A 24,587-nucleotide genomic window follows, 5' to 3' on the forward strand; every position below is an offset into this window, starting at 1 on the left:
AAAAAAAAAAAAAAAAAAAAAAAAAAAAAAAAAAAAAAAAAAAAAAAAAAAAAAGACATCATACATCAAGATGAACATTAATTGTAATATAAGAAATAAGAAAGCAGAAACCAAACGTATGTCACATACTTACCTCTACAAGCAGAAGATCTTCATCACTCTTCAAGCAGCACGCTGTAGCCAATGCAAGGGTGAGATCCTCGGTGCAACCATGTCTTTGTACTGTCACAGTGTATGGCATTGGAAGACCACTACCGTCACCATAGAACACACTCACTGTCACACTGCGGGTGACAGTTGAAGGTAGCGGCAATGACAAATACATAAATGGATCAAAAGTAATGGAAATCTTTCTACAAACTGGACAAACCAATGTTGACTTATATTGACCCTGTGAGTTAAATCAATTATACATGATTAGAAAATAAACAATAATTTAATAACTAGATAGTCCAAACCAAAAACTAACTTAAGACATCCCATCAATCTCTACTAGTTAAAGATGAAACATGTAAATGACTTTAATTGAAAGATTAAAAAGGATAATGTAACTTATGAGAGTAAACATGAGAACTTCTTGACACGGTTCATATTTACATCACAAACTACAGATCGTGCAACTTAGAACTACCTGCAGTGATTGACACAGCAACATGGCAAGCAGGATGATTATGCAATGAGATTCTCAAATATATCAAAAGCTACTTACTTGACAAACATCCACAATTATAGAATCATTTCGAGCTTTATGGTATCTCCAACACTCGTCCGCAACTTCTACATCTGGACGACCATCAGAAGCCTTTGTTTCAAAATAAGGTTTCCTCTTAACACGATTCAAATCTTCATGCAGACCATCCAGTAAGAATGCAAGAAGTTCCTAGAGACAGACATCTAAGCTAGGTTAGGATCTACAAAAACAAATTGATGCACTATGTATGAACGAACACATTCATAATCAGAAATTTGAATTGAATTTCCTTGAAAATTATAGCCAAATCAACTACTTCCATTAAATTGAATTTAAACTGAAGTAGGTTCTCCTCCGCTTGAGCAAGAAAAAAGAATTGTAAAGTACTAATTCTGGTATTTGTACTTCCAAAATTTTTAGTTTTGTCCCTAAAGTTTAAAATAGTAATAATTTTGGTCCCTCATTTTCATCTTATTTTTCCCAATCACAATATCAGCACAACACCACCCTCCATAAATTTCTTGAAATATGGTTGTATTTTTGTATTAAAGAGTATTCGTTGTGCATAGAATTTGTGTGAGGTCTTGCAAACACAATAATCACTTTAAAAATATAAAGAGACCAAACTGGATGTTTTGAGAGTAGAGGGACCAAAATAGACAAAAACTGAAAGTACAAGAACCAAAAATGGATGTCGAATCATTGTTTAAATCAACATGCAGTAAGTACAATGCGACAATGTATTCATACAACTAATACATTTTAAAGCACAAGTCACATAGAAGGGCAAAATTGTGGGGTTTCGTATAAAAGCAGACAATAAGTTATGAGCCTGAGAGGGGAGATGCAATATATTTTTTTCTAAAAAAAGATTAAATATGTAAAAACCATTTCTTTCTATGTTTAAATATTTCAAATCGTAAAAATCTCTTTTATGAAGTTTCTAAAAGGATGATTATAGAAGAAAAGGAAAGAAGAAAATGGCAATCATAAACGCGCAGAGTAAGATCACCTCATAAGATACTAGGGATGGTAGTTGAAATCTCATCAGAAGATGGTAGCTTGTTGTCCAAGTAACATAAATGACATTAATTTTTCCAAAAGCTTAACAAAGTTATCAGCTCCAAATCTTACTACATTTACTAAGCTTCTGAACAATTAATTGTCATCAGATGAATGAAATAAAGCACACAGAAACTTAAAAAAGGCAATGCACGATAATTCACAATTATAGTATTTCTACTTATGAGAACTGTTAGCTAAATTAAGCTGTTCACAACTAAAATCAAACACTAAAGATGCAAGTACAATAGCATCCTAATTGTGGGAGCGTAGAGAGATCACTTAGGAAAGGAGCGACTATATAAAACAAAAGGAGTTCTATAAATATGGTACTAACTTGGGAATCGTGCTGGTTATAACCACTGAACTGGGGAGCAAAACGAGCTAAGTTTCCCTTAAATGCACGTGGTGCAATTGAGCTTTGTCCTGGCAACCATAATTTCCTCAACAATTCACCAAAAGCAAGGGCAAACACTCCCTGCAGAAACATTGAGTATACCCACAAAATCAAGTTTAACTTCCAGGAAAAAAAAAATCCAATGAATAATTAAAAACAGTTTTAATAAAAAAAGAAAATGAAGACCAAAGATGAGAAAAGCCACCTACGTGCATTCCCAAAGGATTGTCGGAGTTGATCTCTTCAGAATAATCTTGTAAAAAATATTCTACAAAGGGTGGCGTATGAACTAAGCATTGAAGGGCACTATTCATGAAACATGTATTTCCTAAATTCTGCAACCCTATCAAACCACCCCTCCCTCTGTTCTTTGCAGTACTACTAACGTCATTTCTATCATCCATGTCAGAAACTGATGTGCTGAAAGAACTTCCCTGATTACCATAACTGGATGAATGTCCATTTGACATCACTGCACCCCCTGCAATTGACAAACGTGACCATGAAGGTTCAAGGGCTACCAAAGCTAGCTCGTTTTGAGTGGCATCCATACCGGTCTGAAGAGTAGTTCCATCAACTTCAAGGAGGATCTGCAGAAGAGTGAATATAAGTACATGAAAATAGATAAATTTAAAATGAACATCTCCAACAAATTGAATGCAGAACCAATGTGCTCGGATGCATTGCTGATTTAGAACATAATATTTCATTATGGAAAAGAGAGACAAAAAAACTTAAATGTAAATTTTTCTGAAATTATTCTCTCTATATCACCATGCTTTGAAATTTCACTCTAAGCAAATATTTGAGGCAAAAAGAAAAAAAAAAAACACACACACACACATCATGATCGCAGTCACCGACATCATTATAGGTAAATTTTACCATTTCAAACACTTGTTCTTTCCAAATCAAGTTACTAAACACATAAATTAGCTCCTAGACGTGTTCAAAAGTTATTCAGGAAAGATTTACGAGGAACAAGATCCCCAAAGGATTGGTTATCGACATTTTAAGCATCAAAGAAAAAGCATCTCCTAATAGATAACAAAGATGAAAGAGGTGAAACATAGACACAACCAAAGCCCCCCAAAAGCAATACCTAAAAACATAGTTTAAATAATACTTACACCCAGGACTGATTGAGAGAGAGAATCCAAATCACAAAGCCCAGCCACTTATAACTTTGCTTATCACTCCTACCTCATGGACTCGATCTTCTTCCAGAAATCTCAACCCAATTATCCATCTCATGTTCAAGCTATGCACCCCTTCATTCTCCTTTCCTCAAAACCCCAATACAGGCTTTTAATATCAGTTCCAACTCTGATACGAGATAGATACAACTAATTTTCCTTAAAAATTGCGTTTCATCCAACAAGTGATATCCAATTGTACACTCAACCAAGAACATCCAGAAATTTAAGTGGTGTAGCACATTCAAATTTGATAATTTCCAACTATCATTCAAGCTTTTTTTCTTTTCTTTTCTTTTCTTTTTTTAATAAAAACTATCATCCAAGAATAATGATGTCTAGTGTGAATTGTAAACGAAGTCATAGTCAGCAAAATAAGGATGAACATTCATTTAAAATAGCCACTCATAAGGATCCATTGGAACATAGGAAATGAAAGCAAGGAAGAGACATCCTCTATCCATACACCCTCCCCAAAGTTAATCCTTCTTGGATCAATATACCCATAAAATAAAAACATTGAATAAGTAATCACATGTTGATCCATCTGCAAGTCTAGAACATGCTGCTCATGGCATACCCTTAAAAATGGACCCAAGCTTTCTAATAACCCACCAGAAATTTAAGTGATAGCACATTCAAATTTCATGATTTCACTACCATCAAACTTTCTAATAAAAACCATCATCCAAGAATAATGATGTCTAGCATGAATTGTTATATTCAGTCAGCAAAACAATGAATGAATGTTCACTTAAATTAGCCACTCGTAAGGATTGATTGGAACATAGAAAATGAAAGCAGGAAAGAGACATCATCTATCCATACACCCTCCTCAAAGCTAATCCTTCTTAGATCAATATACGCATAAAATAAATACATTGAATAAGTACTCACATGTTGATCCATCTGCAAGTTTAGTTCTTCAAGGGTTTGGCTCGTCCCATCCAATACTGATTGTTTCCATTTGTTGAAGTAGTCCCATATACACGCCTGCAAGTTACCAAAAAGCAGTGATCCAAAATAGTTGTAAAAGATAATACTAACATGTTCCCATATCTACAAACAAAAAAGAAGTTCACAGACCTCTTTTTGCTCTACTCCTTTAAGTGCAAACACCTTCTCACGAAGATCAGATATGGTGGCCTGTGTTGCAGAAAGAGGGTAAGCAAAGTTCTGCAGTTGCTGATAGTTCACATACAGTGAAGACTAAGACATATATGCACATAGCTCGACTTGAACACATAAAAGTCAAACTTGTACCAAGACCTAATGAAATCTATTTTTTTTTTAGTTTTCAAAATTGGGCTTGGATTTTGAGAACACTTTTAGAAAGTAGACCGAACCAAATTTATATCAAGCGGACTTCCGTTCTCCCAAAGGATTTTTTTTTTCATCATGTACTTTCATCCGACTTTGGGTGAAATGAAATGCTAATGCAAATATTTCAATCTACTTTAATCATCAGAAAGCACTGCATTAACAAAAGTAACCCATGGCCTCAAAAGACCAAATTAGCTACAAAGCATCATGCTAATGGGGTTAAAAGATAAAGCACAAGCTCATAATCCAGCGATTAGATGAGATAAGTGTCCCCAGGAATCCAATACATTCTGGGAAAACAGAAAATCATATACAGATTAACTATACAATGGACACACAATCTTTAATGCGATAAAATCTTATTCCACCAGTGAGGTTGGAAAATTTTTCTGGAATCAAAAGAATATTTCAACATAATAAGGACCCACAAATAAGGGCAAAGACGAGGTAAACAAGAAGTAATATATTTGAACAAAGGGCCAATAGGATCTTGTAGTTAAAAATGCAGCAACAAGCTAAGCAAGCAAAAGTTTCTGAAAATAAAGAAGGTATTCAATCCAACACAATTAGCAGTTATTTGCAACTCTTTACATGTTTTTATTGTTCAAGGAGTAACAAGAAAATTACATAGCGATCTCCTATGAAATAATTATCAAGCAATTACAAAACAAGATAAGATTTCATACACCAAGAAGAGTCCCCCACTCCTTTGAGAATGGATCTCCCTCTTTTATTACAGTTGCAAATTCAAGATTTTCTTTTTCCCATTGACAAATGCTAATCTGAAGATAACAAAGGTTGGAATTTGTGCTAATGCAAGTGGCTTTTTGGTAGAGAACTAGCCAAAAATAAACTATCTCTGTTCTTTGTTATTTTTTTATCTTCCCCCAGCCATGAAAATGACAGATTAGTCAGAAGTTGGATGCTATGGGGAGTTTTCCACTTAGAGCTCTGCTACTAAGGCTTTAAAATGAAGGAAATTCTGAAAACAGAAATACTCAGTTCAAACCAGACCACACATATACACACACACACACACACACACACACACACACACATATATATTTCATTCTTTTGCTTCTTTAACTCCCCCCCGTGGCATCAGATGATTGGCCATGGCTGAACATTTTACTAATCATGACCTTCAACCTGTTGGCTGATGCAGAGGTGCAAGCAATGTGACATGATTTGCACCTCTTATTTTGTATTTGCTATCTAATTTTACTTCTTGGGGTTTCCTTTCATCCCTTTCACTTCTCTTCTCATATTTTTATTTTGTTCTCCAACTTCAAATCCTGCACATGCCCAGCAAACCCACCACATTTAGGTATTCGGTAGTATCACCCTTAGAGTTAATTTATTGGTTAAACCCCTCATCTAATTAAGTCTGGAGCAACCCTTGAGTGTTGGACATGTTGGAGTTTGGGGATCAGCCTCACTTAACTGTTAGACTGCAAAGTTTTAAATGTTGCATCTTCCTTGGCAAGCTTTCAAGGATTTAATTTTATAATGGTCCAAAATTCTCAAATGTTTTATTGTCAACCAATGTTTGATCCCACTTGCAGAATATACGATCTATCAGCAAAAAAGAAATATATATATATATATATATATATATATATATATAACCGCATTTATTTTTAACTGGGATCAAACAAATAATTGTAAGGAAAATCTTATGACCACCTTGCACTATCCAATTTTTTAATGAATCAAAGAGTAAAATATGAAGAATACCTTCTTGCTCAATCGTATGGTAGATTCACTTCCATCCCTGGAATCAATCAATTTTAGACAAAGTAGATAAACCTCCACATAAAAATTTTTTTGAGTGACACCTTGGGATATCAACTTTCTTGGTAACGGTGGCCCTCCTTTATACCTAATGTAACAAAACAAGGATGTAACAACACCTCAGGCATCCCAAATAGTTTTGGGTTTGGAAATCATGGTAATAACAGTAAACCAATACACATACAACTTTAATTCCATAGGTAATTTCCAATAAAACAGTTCCATTTCAAGAATGCACCAAGTAGAGTACATAAAATAATAAAGAAACCAAATCAAACGATAGAGAAATTAGAGGTTGGCAGAAAGTGAAACTTGGTAGTTTGAGACAAAACCATATGATTAATACCGTTTAATCATATGAATATCCAAAATCACCATCCACGTTACTTACATTCAAAGATACTCAATCAAACCTCTAGTAGTTTCTACTTGGTAAAGATAAATTATCTTGGTGGAACATTTTGAACTAAAAGGCCTTATAGAGAACTACTCAATGATCCAGAATGGAAAGGGTTGAATACTTCCTTGCGAATGATAGGCAGGAAATCAGCTTAACTCCAAAGATTTCCAGGATTTTATGTAATTTCTGGGCCGCCAAACACCTCTGTTTTTTTTTTTTTTTTTTTTTTTTTTTTNGTTTTTTCTTTTTTTTTCTTTTTTTTTTATGCTTGGTAAGAATAAATCAAAACAAGACTTGGAGATTCATTGCAAAGAGAAATCTTGGCGATAAGAAGCAAGAGCTTTATTACAGGTGATTGATGGTCTCCTGTTGATAGGGGAGAACAAAATCTGGAACTTATATCCCTTGGGTACATAACTATTAATCTTTGTTTCAGGAATTACAACTTCTCAATTGTTACCTAAGGTTCTTTTGTATGCATTGTGCAAGCTGAGGAGTCCAGAAAACGTGAATATTTTGAGTTGTGTTCTTTTTCCAAATGGATCTAACACAGCAGACAAGTTGTAGATGAAACGTCTCTATATTACTATAAGCACAAGTTGTCGTGTTTTGGGCATGTGGATAGGGGAGGTCCAGTCACATCTATTTGCCTCAACTTCAATAAAGTAGAAAATGTTGAGAGCTCTCGTTCAAATGTTTTGAATGCTCTTGGATGCTTGATTTATCAACGTGAGGCAATGTCCATCAGTTGTTGTGTATCCAAAAGGAAAGTGTACAACACGGAGGAAACAGAAGATATGCAAAATGTCATACAACTTCTGAGGTTGCAGCACTATTTAGTTCTTTTTGCAACTAAATTCCTGATTCAATTAACATAAATTAGAGGATTTTCTTTGTAACTTCTCGATTCAACAATGCTCATATTCAAAAATATCATACAGACAACCATAGAAATATGTATAGATAACAATTAAAAGCATGTCAACAACATAAAAAGTAATGTCTGATAAAGGGAAGAAGAAGCAACAGAACAAGAAATAGTAGATGAGTCAAAGGATAGTTTGACAAAGAGAATGAGCGGACATCTTACCAATCAAAAAGTTTCTCCCAAACTTCACCGGGCACCAAAACATAATCCCGTCGTTCCACCAAAAATCTTTCTATCTCCAGTTCGTTATTCTCAGAATCACCTCCGTTAATGATTATATCTGAATTATCAATAGGACCGGGTCTTGGAACGTTGAACAGAGACACGTTCATGTGCGGGGAATCAGAGGAATGATCTTTGCTAGAAAATTCTTCAGTAGGCTGTCCGACATATAATTGCCATCTTCTAAACCACCTGCATGAATAGTAGAGTGAACATTTCTTGCATTCCAAAGAATCTGAGCAATTTACATGTCCAAAATTCATTGAATTAAACCTTAAAGAAACTCAAGATCTCCCGGGAAAAAGAAAGCGCGCATGATAGAAAGTGCCCACAAACATGTGAGAGAAGAAAGATAAAACGTAGGAATTGAGAACTACAGATACGCATAGCAATGGCATATTTTTAGAGTACGCTGGAAACGAACTTCAAGAAACACAAGACAAAGTAGAAAACCAAAAATTAAAGCGACCTAACTTCCAAAACACACAATACCCCACTCGACACATTAGAAAACCGAGAAGAAGCAATACCGATTAGAAACAACATAGTGGAGATTGCCTTCTTTCAAATTAGACTCGGATTCCTTCAGAAGGTCGGAGACGATCCGATTCTCCACATCTGGGGGGAGTGGCAGGCAGCTTGATCCGTCGCTTTCCATGATAAAACCGGAAGCAGGGAGAGTCTTGATCAACTCCGAAGATCCGATAGGGAGTAATTGGAGGAACAGAGTCCAGACAGGGTCAAACAGGTTGAGAAGAATGAATGAATTGAATTGAATTGGGGAAAAATGGAAAGAAAAAGGAAAGAAAGAAAGAATGAAAGAAAGAAAGAATGAATGAAAGAGATGTGAGACAAAACGAAAAAGGTATGGAAGAAAGCGGAATATAAGTTTGCCTGTAGATATGGTCTGATAGTTATTATTTTCGTTAACTTCATGATTTAAAAAGTGTATGTTAGGAGGGGTTTATACACCTTATAAAGAATGTTTACTTCGTCCCCTCATATAAGATCTCACAACTAAATCTGTTGGATGCCCGATATAAATTAATATTAAATTAAAAATAGGTTGGTTGGTTGAATAAGATTATTCTATTTATGTAGTCGTGCATTTAGTCTACCACCTTTGACTTGAAATTTTAAACAAATAATTTAAAATCAAAATAATTAAATTATTTTGTACGGCTAAATTGGTGGATTTTATAAGGTTTCAATACCATTAGCTAGTATGCCTAAAATATTATTAATAATTTTGTTACCAGTTCTTTTAAGAAATTACGATACAATATTTATAGAACACGACCATATTGTATAGCTATGTGATCGAGCGAACTAGTAACAAAATGACCAAAATCTCTTAATTATTTTCATATAGTTTAAAATAAAATACAATCCCACTCATCTTAAATATCAAATATTAATATAATATAAATACATCACACGAAGATTTGAATTATTTATGTGCAGCACACGAGAGAGTTTATATCTTAAATGTATTACAAATACAAAAGGCATCTGAGAGATTTTCCATCCACAAGTCGTTTAAATGCAGAATTTATGTCCTCAAAGGGAAGTTCATCTGTTATGAACTCATCCAATTTTACCACCTGATATAAAAAAAAAAAAAATTAACTTAAACCCTCTTCATAATATACATCAAATATTAAATATACTTCCTTCACCGATAACTAACCAAAATTTTTCTTAATTCTAATCGTAAATGAAATACGAACTATGAACAAATTGAATGAAATATGAATATCAATCGTCGTTTAGCCTTACAATTCGAGCTCATATATTAATCTAATCTTAATTACATTTTAATCATGTCTGTTATAAAAGTTTAGAAACATAATTAAAAGGAGGAGGAAGTTTAGTTACCCCGAGGATGCATTGTTTGGCAAAATGAGGGATTTGAGTCCTGCCTTTGAAGCCTCCAAAAACGGAAGCTACCACCTTACGCCCATCGAACAGCTCCATTGGGTGAAGAGGAAGCATTTCTGGGGTTGTATGAATTCCCAACATCACTGTGGTTCCCCATCCCTAACGTGGACGCGCACACATATGAACATGTCATCTTACAAATTATCGTATTTACAATGTCACACATACAAACATGTCATGTCACAAATTATCACGTTTACAATGTCACACATACCATCATGTCATGTCACAAATTATCGTGTTTACAATGTCACACATATCATCATGTCATGTCACAAATTATCGTGTTTACAATGTCACACATACAAACATGTCATGTCACAAATTATCATGTTTACAATGTCACACATACCATCATGTCATGTCACAAATTATCGTGTTTACAATGTCACACATACCATCATGTCATGTCACAAATTATCATATTTACAATGTCAATTGTAATGGTAACTTACAATGTGTGTAGACAAGAAGGCGGTGCGTAAAACTTCCACACCCCCAACGCATTCGAAACTATAATCCACGCCTCCATTCGTCATCTCTACGATGATCTACAAGTCAAAACCATCAATGTCTATAAGATTAATATGTGAAATTTTATACTTTTAATTATAATATATATAATAAATACCGACCTCATGAACAGGTTTGTGAGAGTCTGTAGGGTTTATAAAGTCCGTGATTCCAAATTGCTTCCCTATTTGTAACAAATATTTGATTTAAGGTTAGAAGCAAAGTCGAAAAGCTTAACCCAATTGAAATCCAAATCAAGAGGTTTGAATGTATAAGTTACCGATGGTAGACTTATGGGAATTGACATCGACACCGATGATTTTAGAAGCACCGCGAGCTCGAGCTCCTTCAGCTACCTGCAAAAGTAGAAGCACCACAAGTTGGAGACAGGTTGAATTCAACTCACTTATTAAAGTCATTAGGTGCACATTTATTAGCATCGACCCCACAACTACAGCCACAACTAAGAGAGGTTGGAGTCAGGTATTAGGTGGAGTTGAATTAATACAACTAAACTATAAACTAACAAAAATCAATAATTATAATTATAATATTTTGGAGAGAAGAATTAGCTACCGCGAGTCCTACTGCTCCCAGCCCAAAAATGGCCACGGTGGATCCAGCTTCCACGTTGGCAGTGTTCCACGCTGCACCCACTCCTGTTCCCATGGACAATTTTGATAAAATTAAAAAATTAATTATAATATTTATTTCTGAAAATTCATATATTATAAAAGAAATTATAATATATATTTTTTTGAATTATTTTAATAAAATTTACTTGAACATATTTTTAGACAAAAAAAAAAAAAAAAAAAAAAAAAAAAAAAAAAAAAAAAAAAANATAGGAGTAGACGCAAGAAAAGGGTTCCATAACTAATAACGGAACTGCGCAAAACGGATGACCAAACCCTTCCGCCAATTTTTGAATCCGTTTTACTTCACCATTCCATTTACATTTCCCGGGAAATGATCCGGTACAGCGCCATTCCCTTGCAACCGGATCTTTTTTTAAAATATAAAATCATTTACTTTCTTTATAAATTCAATATCTTCTACTTTTTTTTAAATACCATTTTAAATCTTATTTTAGTTTTTTTCTATTTACTTTTTAAAAAGTCCATTTTGATTCTGTAATCGAAAACAATTATCCTAACTTTCCGTTAAAGAACTTTTTAAAAAAGAAATTAAAAAAAATAAAGAAAGTGATAGAAAATAAGACATTTCAAGGATCCATCACATTTTTATAAAATAAAAAAGTCACATCAAATTTATCTTCTATCATTTTTAAAAATAAAGTCTTAAGAGTAAAGACAAATTTAAATACGCATGGTAGAAAATATTTGATTTGGTTGTATTTTGAGACTTTATGAAATAATTTTTCTTTATAATAATAAAATTATGTTCCCCTTCCCGACAAGGTGACCTCAAATTAAAATGAAAATTAAAAAGAAAAAGAAATACGGTCTCCTAGTTCTGATAAATGTAAACAAGATTAATAAAACATTTAAAGTATTTAAAACTTTATTGCAATCATATTAAATTCAATTTTCATCTTCCAACTTTATTTTGATCACATAAGAAAAACATGACAATTATTGAACAGCAAAGGACAATAAATAAAGCCGACACAGCAATTATTTAATGGTTAACATTGAATCAGATCAGGGCGGTCAAAAAAGTAAATAAAACATTAGATCCTCCACAGACNCTTTTTCTTTCAATTAAATAATAATAATAACCCTATTCTATCTTTTTGTTTAACCTTTTCATTTACTCCATTTTAGTTTTAATTTTTGTAATTACTGATTATACCAAATTAATTAAGTCAATCCATATTTGATATTTAAAAAAAAAAAAAAAAAAAAAAACTAATCATATTAAAGTGTCAATCAAATTACACATGTTTATCAACAAAATTCATACATGGGTAATGTTTATGTCAAAAAATTATAATATGCATTGTAAAAAGATAAGGAAATTAAAAATGACTTAATCAAGCATGAAATGTATATAATTAATTAATAATTAGTTGTTTGTTGATTGAAGTATTGATATTAATTTTTTTTAGTTGATAACATAGTGACAAGACGAGGTAGGGATATGTATAATTAATGCTGCTGACCACATAGCCCTAGACATTGGGTTTTCCGCTTCAAAAACAAATCTTTTTGATTGGTCAACAACGAAAGCGATGAACAAAAATTAAAAAATAAAATTAAAAATTTGTCATTTCGAGTTTTAATTACGTACCAGTTGAAAGGCCACAGCTTAGTAAAGTCATCTTCTTGATGGGAGCTTCCGAGTCAATCTTCACAACACAAGCCGATTCCAACACCGTGAACTCGCTGAAAGTTGACGTGTTTAGGAAGTGATATATCGGCTGCCGTCGCTCATCCGCCGTCGTGAACCGGGTTTGTCCGTCGTGGACCATCGTGCTTTTCATTGGATTCACTCCCATCTTCTCGCACGTGTTGGTGTTCGGGTTTTGGCAACATCGGCACGTGCCACACTCTCCATTGAACAGCGGAATCACGTGATCTCCGGCAGCCACATCCACCACCCCCTCTCCTACACTCTCCACAATACTGCAATTTGGAATGGAAAAATTAAAAAGTTATAATTATAATTATAATAAAAAAAAAATTTATAATGAAAATTTAGGGGTTGGGGTAATAACCCAGAAGCTTCGTGGCCGAAGATACGAGGGTATACTCGCTGGGCTTCGTTCTGAAATATCAAATGATTCAAATGGTTAATTACAAAACGACTTAAACACAATTTAATTTAATTTAATTTATTTATTTGTTGTGTTTTTTACCTGTCCTTTCCAAGCGCTGAGATCGGTATGGCAAATGGAAGAGTAGAGGATTTTTACTCGGACCTCCATTTTCTGTGGCGGCTCCACTCGGATTTTTTCGATGACAAATGGCTGGCCGGGGCCCCAAGCGACGGCGGCTGTAAGAAAAGAAAGTAAGGGATGGAGAGAGATTTGCCGGCGGAGGAAACAGAGAGAGTGGTTGTATTTTACCTTTGCAGATGATGACTTTTCCGGCGGTGTCGCCGGAGCAGCCGTTGATGGGAGAAACAACCTCCATCTTCGTGTGTGTTGACTTGGTATGCTATGTGGAAGGGTACTTGGCGTATGGTATTTATAGAGAGCTATGCGTGAGTGGTTTGAAATGGAAAAAGAAAAAAAAAGATGGTAAATATTAAAGACGGTAAACGAGATGGGTTATTATTAATTAATCTAATTAAGCCCCTTAATCAACAATGAAAACACAATTAATATTTTAAATCACTAGGAGTTAAAAAGAATTAGTCAACGAAATAATATAATAATTGAAATATATATTTATTTCCAATATTTCTGTGTATAATTAATAAAAAAAGAAGTTTAAAATTAAAAAATTAAAGACACCATAATTGTAGATGAAACACGTGGGAAACACGTGGGCAGGTAAATTTATTAATTATTTTTAGCTGGAGATACTGTGGAACTTGTCTTCAAGTTCATAAAATATTGAATAATTTAAACAATGTGGTTGTGAACCATGTGAGACTTTGGTAAATTCAATTGAGAGTAAATTTTTATGTTTTGTTTGAAAGGTTGGACTGAGTTGGAGGAGGAAAAGGGCCGAAGATGAGAAGCCCACTATACTTGTTTTGAGGAGAAAAAGGCCGACATGAGGAGCCCACTAATATTTATAATTGACATAAAGTGCTACAAACTCACACGTTTCTACCAAACTCTAAAATACCACCATTTAAATTTGGAATATACATGGGAATGGGATGTAATCATTTCAAATCAATCGATATTGTCCTTCCCATGTCTATTTAACTTGTGGAGTCGGAGTCGTATGAGAACCCGCCTCAAACCAAACATGAATTTTCCATTTGAACACAGATATTACTATAATACCGTAATTAATTTCGCATTTTTCTTTTAGATTTTTAGGGGACGAAGAAGAATATATTTTGTTATTTTATTATATACATAAAATTGATATTTATTTTCACTCCAAATCCCAATATCTCTCCGCATGCACATTGCATCCTTTCTTTCAACTTTGTCATCTACCTTTCCTACCTAACTCTTCTTTTTCTTTTTTTCTTTTTTTTTTCTGTGTAATTTTTTTAAAAATAAAATTATATGTTTCTGCAACTGAGCCAAGAATGAATAAATTCTTCCTCTTATTTCGTCTTACATTTGTTTCTATAAATTTTCCTTACCTTTTTTTCTTTTAACTTTGTAGAATTTAAAATTATATTTAATAAAATAATTTTAACGCTCTTATCTCACTCATGATGTGACACTCGAGTACATGAAAGGTACATGAATGAATTAAGGCCACATATAACCGAAAGTGATTATGAAAAATAGGATAACTAAGAAAGACCTAAAGTAAATGAAAAGCTACTACGTATATAAACAACGTCCACCTTCATTTTTTGTGGTTCAATCATAGAATCCCCATGGTTAAATGTGGCAATTTTATGTTGGGTGACCTCTTAGGAATTTTTCTTAGATGTGTGAGTGAAGATAAAACATGCTAAAAAAGACTTACGTTAGTACGTGGAGGAGTCTTCACTCTTAAGAAGTAATGAGTAGATAACCTAATCATGTCACAAGAGACGTAGGAAATGCTAGAGCCATCTTGGATTTAGAGTCTTGATTTGATATGAAGTATATGATCGTATCTGTATCACTCGATAGTGTTAGAATTTTGTAAAAAAAATTATATGGGTATTTATAATTTTTAATTCCGTTCTTTAATACTAAAAAAAATGTTTAAAAAATCATTCAATATCAAATGGAGTAAATTCAGTGACCATATAAATTAGAAATAACACCATTTCTAAAAGTATTTATAAAATATTACGAAAATTTTGACCTTTAATCAAACAGTTTGATTAACCTTTCAAATATATTTTGATCAATCACGTGTAATGTTATTCAAATTTCTTATATTTTAATTAAAAATATTTATTATATTTAGTTAATAAAAATTTATCTTAGATGAGATAATTTCCTAACTCATACCATTAAATTCAAAGAAAAAGAAATTATACATTTGATATTAAGATTTTGCATAATAGGGTAGAAATTAAGACAAATAAGATTTTGGCCCAAATAATTATTGAAACATATAAAATTAATAACTGAATAATATATTTAAAAAATTATTGAATTCTATTTAATAAAAATTTCAATGATAGCAACTAAAAGATGTAACATCAATTATTTTTTTGTTTCATATTTATATTATCAATACATAAACTACTAGATGAATAAATACGGTTTGATATTAAAAAGGATACGAGTATTTAAATGTCCAAATAATTGAGTACAAAAATAATAATACGTCCCAATAATTATGTAACTTATGGTATTGAGTAAAATTCAATAATTATACAAATATTTAAGTTTATTTTAGTAGCTATCTATGTATAGATTATAATTGGTGTAGGGCCAGAAATTGAAGTAAGCTGATATAAACAATGACGCAAATTACATTTTTAATTCTTCTACTTAACTTTAATTTTGTAACGTAGAATACTTAACTAAATAACATATTTTTGTGAGATTTCACGTCCGTTGGAGAAGAGGATTAAACATTTTAAGATATTTGGTAATCTCTCCAACAAACACGTTTTAAAACCGTAAGAATGACAACGATACATAATGAGTCGAAATGAACAATATCTACTAGTAGTGGGCTTGAAGTATTTCTTATAAGAGTGTGGAAGCATCTCCCTAACGGACACATTTTAAAATTGTGAGGCTGATGGCGATACATAACGAGCCAAAGTGGACAATATCTGCTAATGGTGGGTTTGGGCGGTTACAAATGGTATCAGAGGTAGACATTGAGCGGTATGCTAACGAGGACACTGGGCCCAAGGGGGGTGGATTGTGAGATCCCACATCGGTTGGAGAAGAGAACAAAATATTCATTATAAGGGTATGTAAACATCTCTCTAATAGACGCGTTTTAAAACTGTGAGATTGACGTAGATAATAGATCTCCCAATTAATACGAGTAGGAAGAGAAAAGGGAATTATAATCTCCGAAATAATGTGAAAAACGAGAGTGTTTAGTTTGGTTTAGTTTAGGGGAAGTCGTCACAACAAACGTCACTAAGAAAGAAAAAAAAAGGGATTAAGAAGTTAATTAATTAGTGAAGTAAATATTGGAGGTTAGTGAGAAGTGGTTGGTAGGTCAATTTGGCGCCCAAACTCCATCATTAATTTCCAGAATATTATTATTATTTGGTTAATACTAATCTTTTTAATTTAATCATCATTATGCTTTAAGACATATATTTCCTGCCTCATAACACAAACTAACTTCAAAACATTATATACCTTTTAACAAAATAAAAACATCTCTCTTTTTCTTTTCTTTTCAAAAAATAACTTTTCCTTTTTCCTTTCTCCTACTTTTATTATACTTCTGTCATCCAAGTAATGTTATATACTTTGAAATTTGCTTAACAATTAGCTTTTAATTTTCTATTCCATAATTATTTGATTAAGAAACATATAAAGAATTAATAGTTAATATTTATATTAACAACATGATCAGAAAGGATTTGTATTTATTTATGATTTATTTTTTAAAAAAGGAAAAGAAAGAGAGAGCATACAAGAAAACATTCTAGTTGGGAGTTTAATAATATTCTATGAACATAGCACAAAACTGTTTTGAACCGCCAAAGCAAATGAGTTTTCGACGTCAAAAAAACTGTATAATGTTCTTAAGAACACACAAAGAAAGCAACATTTTTAGAAGCTTTCCCAGACAAAATGGCATTAACATTAAATTAAATATGGTGTTAGAGGCCGACAGCTTTATAATATTTTCTATATTTTGTCAAATATATTGTGTATATCCCATCAAATAATTCAACAAATGGACTTTTTTATTTTTATTATTATTTTTTTGTAATAATTTGGAGGATAATAATTTAAGTTCTTAGGTTGTTATTGATTGTTTATTGTATTAAATTACTTCAACAAATATATAAGTAAACATTATTTCATTCCTTACCCAACCCCACTTGTAATCTAGCTCATATGTCTATTATTAAACTTTTTTTAAAAAAAAAAAAAAAAAAAAATTTTATTTTTTCCCATATTCATGAATCTTATAACATCCAATTATTTCTACAATCATTTTAGCATTATTTTTTTATATTATAATTTTATTGTTAGATTTGGTTTTCTATTATTATAAAAGAAATATTTCTTCATTTTTCCTATCAATTTCAAATCGTTTTGAAAAAAATATCAGCTAAATTTCACCATAAACAAACAAATGCCTTATTATTTATGCAAACATGACTATAATTATCATAACATGATACTCAATTTCATATTTGTACAGCAAGCTTGTGGACCTAAACCAATAAAATTACCATTATAGCTCCCCTTAGTAAAACTTATAATTATTAGATAAGAATAACGTAAAAAGTAGAGACTTTTAGTGTTGTTTCAGTAAAATGACAATTGCATACGTAATTTACAACAACGTAAGATGTCATAACTCACCAAATATGAATTTTGTGTGTATTAAGGATGAAAATAAAACGACATACCATTTGGTAAAAAGTGGTTGATGTCATACTTAATTTCAACAAAACGATAAATCTTTAAATGTTTATGAATCTAAGGTAAGCTAAAGCTAAGTAATTAAGAGCCTATATAAACTTACACCATTATGTTATCATTTTCCAACATTATCTGATAAAATTTAATGCATGCATTATTCTTTGAGGAGAAAGAAAGGGAGATACATATTGATCCTCGCAAAAATAATTCAAAATCAATGATCTTACTTCCTTTAACATGCCTTGTCTCTCTGTATTATCATTATAATTTGTAATCTTTATTTTAATTAAGCCAAATTTGAGTCATTTTCAAAATTATGAGCATATGATTTGGTTTTTGCTTCTTTTTTCGTCTTAAAAGAAAAACATACACAAATAGTGATTTTGTTTGTCTTGTAGTACTATACTTCTTGACCACGTTTTTTAAATTTCGAACCAATAAATAAATAGAAGCTATAAAAGATTATTTGTTTTTGCTTTCATTATTTTGTTAATATTTCAAGGATAATTACAAAAAGGGGAAGAGCTTATTGGCCAAGTTTAAATAATTTTAAGGAGAATACACTCACTATGAAGTTCCCATGATTGAACTACCAAAAGAAATGTTCATTTCATTGATATAACGTTTAGCTCTTTTAAATCTCTGTTAGTCATCCTATTCTCAGGATTAGATTTCATTCGGATGTTGTCCTAGTTCATTCATGTACCCCTCATTTACTCGAATGTCACATGCCTACCAGCTTCTTCCTTGGTTCATCCCGAAACTACATCTTACTGGGATAGAGAATACAATTTGTAAAGACTCAAGCTCATAATCTGGATTCGACACCTATTGTCCCCGACATTCCCCTACATCCCCTACGACATGGTCACATTACCTACTCCTTACTTCATAAGAGTGAAGACTATTCTCATAAGTCAACACAAGTCCTTCCAAGATGTTTTATTCTCGCTCATATACATCTTTAGAAATTTTCTAAGAGGTTATCCAACACAAAATTACTCCAAGTAAAACACATTTATAACTATTTTTCTTTTATTTTGACATGACGTTATTAATTTAAATTAGGATAAAATGTCGTGGAGAATCTTACTTTTTAATTTTTCCAAAAAAAAAAAAAAAAAAAAAAAAAAAAAAAAAAAAAAAAAAAAAAAACAAAGAGAGAAATAAATAATTGAAGTTAGTGAAAGAGAGGTAGAAATAAATAAAAATAAATAAAAAAAAAAATGAAAAGGAGGAATGCAATAATAGTTAGGAAAAAAAGAGGAGAAGAAAAGAAAAGGAAAAATAAAACCCTAAGTTTAAGGTGTTAATTTTGGTTGGAGACATGGGTGTGATAGCTCAGTGGCTCCGACCCCATCATCCCTCCCTTTGCCTCCTTTGCCTCCTTTGCCTCCTTTTGTGTTTGAAGGTGGTGGTTGTTTTAAGGTGTTGCTTTCATATACATTATAAGGTCCAATGGTCGTTTTAAGGTGTTGCTTTCATGTACATTATAAGGTCCAATGGTTGTTTTAAGGTGTTGCTTTCATGTACATTATAAGGTCCAAGGTCATGCCTTTCGATTGTGCCATTCCCCCCAACTACTACTACTACACAACCATCTCTTCTTCTTCTTCTAACCCTTCTAACCCTTCTACTGTTCTTCACACCACCCACAAATTCAAACCCTTTTATTCTAATTTCAATTCTAATTTCAATTCTAATTTCAATTCTAATTCATATACATGGGTTTTGTCTATAATTTACTTTCCTCAATACCCTTTTCATCAATTTCAGTACCTCACTTTCATTCATTCATTCTCTCTCTTCCATTATAAATTATGATTCCTTCATTGCACTTTACGCTCAACTTTGCTCTTCAAACCCCACTCTCTCTCTTTTTCTCTTACTCAAACTAAAACAACATCTTCACAGACACACACCGAGACAGAGACAGAGAGAGAGAGCTTGTTTCATTTCATGGCGGAACAGGACATGACTCTCTCCCTCAATGGCCACTCCCAGGTTCCTCCCGGCTTCCGTTTCCATCCCACCGAAGAGGAGCTTCTCCATTATTACCTCAGGAAGAAAGTTGGGTTTCAAAAGATTGACCTTGATGTCATTCGTGATGTTGATCTTAACAAGCTCGAGCCTTGGGATATTCAAGGTAGCTTTCTTTTATTTCTTCTTTTACTTCTTCTTCCTCTCATTCTCCCTTGGGGATTTTCTTTATTTTCTTTCTATGCCTTTGTAGAAAAATGCAAGATTGGATCCACCCCACAAAATGATTGGTACTTCTTTAGCCACAAGGATAAGAAGTATCCGACCGGAACGCGCACCAATCGCGCCACGGCTGCTGGATTCTGGAAGGCCACTGGTCGAGATAAGATTATCTACACCGGATCCAGAAGAATTGGATTGAGAAAAACTTTAGTATTTTACAAAGGACGAGCCCCTCATGGCCAAAAGTCTGATTGGATCATGCATGAATATCGCCTTGATGATAGTGACCGCGACAATAATGTAAGTTCCGCCTCGAATAAATTCACTCTCAATTCGAAAAATAGGTTTGTTAGCGTCGGTTAACTTATCTACTCGTGATCTTTCTGGGTTTTTAAGATATGCAATTCGATCGGAGAAGCACAATTGGCCGAAGATGGGTGGGTCGTATGTCGGGTTTTCAAAAAGAAGAACTACCACAAGAGCATAGATAGTCCAAAGACTTCCCCAACCTCCATGGATTCCGAGGTTCATTTACAAAACTCAAACAACGAGGAAGGCGTGTTGGATCAAATACTTCAATACATGGGAAGAACATGCAAGCTAGAAATGGAGTCATTTTCCAACTTCAACAACAACAACAACAACATCCAATCTTCAAGATTAATACTCAGCCCAAAGAACAACAACACAGAACGAACAATTGACAAATCATTCATGCATCTCCCAAGGCTAGACAGCCCCACAACAATTCCTTCAATAATCCCCCTCCACCAACTCGAAACATTCGACCACAACATCATCTTCAACCACGAATTGCTTCCAGAAACAACCGACCCATCGCCCGAGCCCGTCCGTGGCAGCCCCGTGGTGAAGCTCAACAACTGGGTGGCCTTCGACCGACTTGTCGCCTCACAATTGAACGGCCACGAAGAACGAACAATTGAAGACGATGAAGATGAACAACAACAACAACATCATCATGATATGCAAGTATCTAGTAGAGGATTGGGATATGGGCACGAGAATGATATCTGGGGTTTCACCAAGTCCTCGTCTCCTTCATCATTAGACCCACTATCTCATTTGTCGGTTTAGTAGAGGCACTCTCGAATACAACGGTCCAAATATATATATATCATACTTCAACAACATCATCATCATCATCATCATCCTCTCATATTTGTACTCTCTTCTTCTTCCATATATATACTTCTTTTAACTAGCTTACTATATATATATATATGTATTTGTAATAAATTTTAGTCTATGTTCTTCCCTCACAAATTTGATTCTTATAAATTTAAAGCTTATGTGGGTTTTATAAAATTTGATTAAATAAATTTAATGGTTAAGAGATTAGTAGTTTTATGATTCAAATTGGGAGAGGTTGTTTGTTAAAGCTTCAATGGCGGTGGTTTTAACATAATTATTGAGATAAAATTTTGAAGATAATTGGGATTGAGGAATTATTAAGGGAAAAAAATGGAGTCTGGTAGCTGTCTGAAGTGAGTCAATGGGAGAAATGATTGGGGAAAGCTAATGGTCCAAAGCCGATTAATTCGTAACTAAATTGAAGAGTTTGACAGATCAATCAAGCCCTTGCGTTGACTTTAATGTCCTCATAGTGGGTCCAGCTTTCGGATACCGACAAACGAGGACCTGACCTGGCGTCATTTCATTGGACATGTGTCATTCCAGTGTTTTGTACAGTTGGCGACAAAGTGTGCAGCGCTGGGCTCCACGGAAGGCGCCTACCAGAAAAAAAAAAAAAGATGGTTTTGTTTTGTTTTTCTTTTTTCTTTTTTCTGATTTTCTTTCTGTTAAAATAATAATAATAATAAAAGGCGATTGCCTTTTGGGAAATAAAATAAGATGAGAAACAAAACTAATTGTGAAAAATAAATAAAATTATTATTTTTTAATTTTTTATTTTGATTGTTGTAGCGTGCTTGAAAGTTATTGATTGGGAAAAAGGAATATAATAATAATAATAATAATAATAATAATAATAATAATAATAATGAAATGTGGTTTTCACCGCCCTAATTTTTCATCTCAACTAGATTTCTAAATTTTTGCAACATTAATTTTAACCCCACACCTTTTGTCCCTACTTTTTATTGCAACTCTTTTACTTTAAACATTTAATTTTAGTTTTAAATATAACACTTTAGAGACTGAATCCTTTTCATCATAAACTGGGTTATAAAATAATTTAAAGTAATTATTAATTAAGTATTCCCAGCGAAATTATAGAAATGACGGTTCACTAAATAGTGGAATGCTAAGATTTCTAACGAACACAAGTTCTTCCAACATGTTTTTGTTCTTACGCACATGCATGTTTCGAAAATTTATAAGAGGTCATCCAGCATACAATTGTTCAAAGTAAAACATGCATAATCATGAATTTCTTAAAATTGAGCTATCGAAAAAAAAAAAAATACATCTTTCATTACCTTTAAGTCTTTCTTAGTCATTCTATCCTCAGGATTGGTTTCATTCGAATGTTGTCTCAGGATTGGTTTAATAGAATCCTTACCAAATAATATTATCCTATATATTTGAAATTCATTCAAATATCTGTTTTAGAATATATTATGTATTTAAATCTCATTCCATTTTAAAATTTATTTAATATATAATATATTAATTATTGGAAGAAAGCAAGATTTGCGGGATTTGCAAAGGAATGAATTCCATTTGAAGGCATATGGGAGAGCTCCAACAGAGAGACAATTTAACTAACGCCCACAAAAACATCCTCTTCTGCAATGTTCTTTATTTGTCTTTTTTTATTTTTCTTCCCTTCAAATATAATAATTCTCCTACCCCCATTCATTAATTATATGTGTGTATGTCATTAACCAACTCTAATTACATCATATTTATTGCTCACGTGGCATCACTACATTTTTAATTCTGGACTAAAGCTATAATTGTAAGATGGGTATGTCACATGTGTATCATAATTTGAAATAATATACATATATGTCACATCATTCATTATTACATTAATTTTATATTTTCATTATTCACACAACAAATATTATAACTCTTCTTTCTGGACACTAAGAAATATGATCACATGTGCAAGCATGCGGTTCTCTTTTCTTTCTTTATTTCCTTTTTACATTAATCTATTCATTAAGAACGTACAAGTATAAAATTTTAATGCTTAGAAACGAGGTCTAATTTTGTTAGTTTAAAAAGAATTGTATTGTGTAAATTAAATTTGAAGTTGGGGTGGTGTAAGATTGTTTAGGGTTTTTGGTTACAGGGTGCACATGGCTTGGTGGGACTCTTATCGCTTACTACTTATGTGTTTATGACCATATATGGCATCCTTTGGTAACTCATGTTTTCTCACTATCTTGGGTTGTCTCGTACAAATTCATGTTTTATGTCCCACACCAACACAAACTCTTTGCGTATCTCATCCATTAGTGGTAGCTACTTCTAGTTAACGAGGTAGTTGTTGCAACGTATTGGATACTCAATGTTTGGAAGTGGTTCTATCTCATACACCTAATTCCACTATGCTTTTATTGAAGTGGTAGTTGACACCAAGGATAATACTATTCTATCCACTCAAAATATGATGATCTTAGTTCAAAATTTATATCATCAATCAATCCTCATTTCTGCTCATCTTCATACCATTTAGGAAAAACAATTAATTTATACATTCAATGTTGCAATTGCTACGCTCTTATTTTTTAAAATGAATATAAAAATCTGTGTAAACTCACAAGTAATTTCAATAAGTTAAGCTCGAGATATATAAACTAAAAATGAAGAATTATTGAAGAAGTTGAAGAGAGAAAAAGAAAAATAGTTAAGAAATGGCATATAGTATACATATGTGTGTGTGAGAGTGGTCCTTAAAGATTATGATTTTGGTTCACATGGTGATGAGGATTAAGGAATAGATAAGTGATGAAGGAGCTAATCACGGCAAAAAGCTTAGCATATCAGATCCTCATCTTTTGTTTCCGATCTTATACAAACCAAACTTATTAATATTATGTTAATGCAATAATTAATTACAACCCTTTAATTACCACAACAATGGCGTTTTCATCTCTACAATAAAAAAAATAAAAATAAAAAAAAGGAAATTGTTTGAATGAGAGAATTGAGAGAGGGTTACGAGTTTTACCGACTGGGCCCACACCCTAAACCAATTTAATTAATAATAGGATCACACATCTATTTCAATGCTTTATAAAGCTTTAGGGCTTTGATAAACATAGCTTAACCAACATGTCTACCTCATATTTCACAATTATTTTCCCCT

The 24,587-nt window shown here is 32.7% G+C and overlaps 4 protein-coding genes across 4 annotated transcripts in view; 2 read left to right on the forward strand and 2 right to left on the reverse strand.

Annotated features, from left to right (window-relative positions):
- The window catches only part of LOC111795954 (ubiquitin carboxyl-terminal hydrolase 9-like), an 11,416-nt gene extending 2,629 nt beyond the window's left edge, over window positions 1-8,787 (reverse strand). Inside the window, exons 1-10 of the mRNA XM_023678603.1 lie at window positions 8,544-8,787; window positions 7,954-8,205; window positions 6,407-6,551; window positions 4,433-4,492; window positions 4,244-4,339; window positions 2,704-2,740; window positions 2,360-2,631; window positions 2,091-2,231; window positions 710-880; window positions 134-391 (exon numbers count right to left, since the gene is read on the reverse strand). Coding sequence (XP_023534371.1) covers window positions 134-391; window positions 710-880; window positions 2,091-2,231; window positions 2,360-2,631; window positions 2,704-2,740; window positions 4,244-4,339; window positions 4,433-4,492; window positions 6,407-6,551; window positions 7,954-8,205; window positions 8,544-8,671 — 1,560 coding nt within the window. The 5' untranslated portion in view covers window positions 8,672-8,787. The remainder of the gene's footprint in view (window positions 1-133; window positions 392-709; window positions 881-2,090; window positions 2,232-2,359; window positions 2,632-2,703; window positions 2,741-4,243; window positions 4,340-4,432; window positions 4,493-6,406; window positions 6,552-7,953; window positions 8,206-8,543) is intronic.
- The window catches only part of LOC111795973 (granule-bound starch synthase 1, chloroplastic/amyloplastic-like), a 23,252-nt gene extending 11,570 nt beyond the window's left edge, over window positions 1-11,682 (forward strand). Inside the window, exons 15-16 of the mRNA XM_023678637.1 lie at window positions 10,428-10,431; window positions 11,670-11,682. The gene's annotated coding sequence lies outside the window, so the exon portion shown is untranslated. The remainder of the gene's footprint in view (window positions 1-10,427; window positions 10,432-11,669) is intronic.
- LOC111795996 (alcohol dehydrogenase-like 4) lies at window positions 9,409-13,583 on the reverse strand. Its single transcript, XM_023678669.1, has 10 exons — window positions 13,499-13,583; window positions 13,289-13,425; window positions 13,148-13,197; window positions 12,721-13,055; window positions 11,044-11,126; window positions 10,748-10,823; window positions 10,590-10,651; window positions 10,410-10,505; window positions 9,892-10,053; window positions 9,409-9,617 (listed from the first exon to the last, which is right to left on the reverse strand). Exons 1-10 carry the CDS (start codon window positions 13,563-13,565, stop codon window positions 9,507-9,509), a joined length of 1,179 nt encoding a protein of 392 aa, XP_023534437.1. The 5' UTR covers window positions 13,566-13,583; the 3' UTR covers window positions 9,409-9,506.
- Window positions 13,584-19,954: 6,371 nt separating this feature from the next.
- Window positions 19,955-21,456, forward strand: LOC111795999 (NAC domain-containing protein 12-like). Its single transcript, XM_023678671.1, has 3 exons — window positions 19,955-20,231; window positions 20,319-20,587; window positions 20,684-21,456. Exons 1-3 carry the CDS (start codon window positions 20,045-20,047, stop codon window positions 21,380-21,382), a joined length of 1,155 nt encoding a protein of 384 aa, XP_023534439.1. The 5' UTR covers window positions 19,955-20,044; the 3' UTR covers window positions 21,383-21,456.
- The last annotated feature ends 3,131 nt before the right edge of the window (window positions 21,457-24,587 follow it).

The sequence above is a fragment of the Cucurbita pepo genome, chromosome LG05 (genome assembly GCF_002806865.2).
Source record: "Cucurbita pepo subsp. pepo cultivar mu-cu-16 chromosome LG05, ASM280686v2, whole genome shotgun sequence".
Taxonomy (NCBI): domain Eukaryota; kingdom Viridiplantae; phylum Streptophyta; class Magnoliopsida; order Cucurbitales; family Cucurbitaceae; genus Cucurbita; species Cucurbita pepo.

What these genes read in the sequence shown, in the direction of transcription:
- LOC111795996 (XM_023678669.1), bottom strand. Translation starts at nt 13,565, where the DNA reads ATGGAGGTTGTTTCTCCCATCAACGGCTGCTCCGGCGACACCGCCGGA. An exon ending in TTCGGCCACGAAGCTTCTGG is followed by an intron (nt 13,056 to 13,147) that starts GTTATTACCCCA and finishes TCCAAATTGCAG; the next exon opens with TATTGTGGAGAGTGTAGGAG. An exon ending in TGGGAGCAGTAGGACTCGCG is followed by an intron (nt 10,824 to 11,043) that starts GTAGCTAATTCT and finishes CTACTTTTGCAG; the next exon opens with GTAGCTGAAGGAGCTCGAGC.
- LOC111795999 (XM_023678671.1), top strand. Translation starts at nt 20,045, where the DNA reads ATGGCGGAACAGGACATGACTCTCTCCCTCAATGGCCACTCCCAGGTT. An exon ending in CGAGCCTTGGGATATTCAAG is followed by an intron (nt 20,232 to 20,318) that starts GTAGCTTTCTTT and finishes ATGCCTTTGTAG; the next exon opens with AAAAATGCAAGATTGGATCC. An exon ending in ATAGTGACCGCGACAATAAT is followed by an intron (nt 20,588 to 20,683) that starts GTAAGTTCCGCC and finishes TGGGTTTTTAAG; the next exon opens with ATATGCAATTCGATCGGAGA.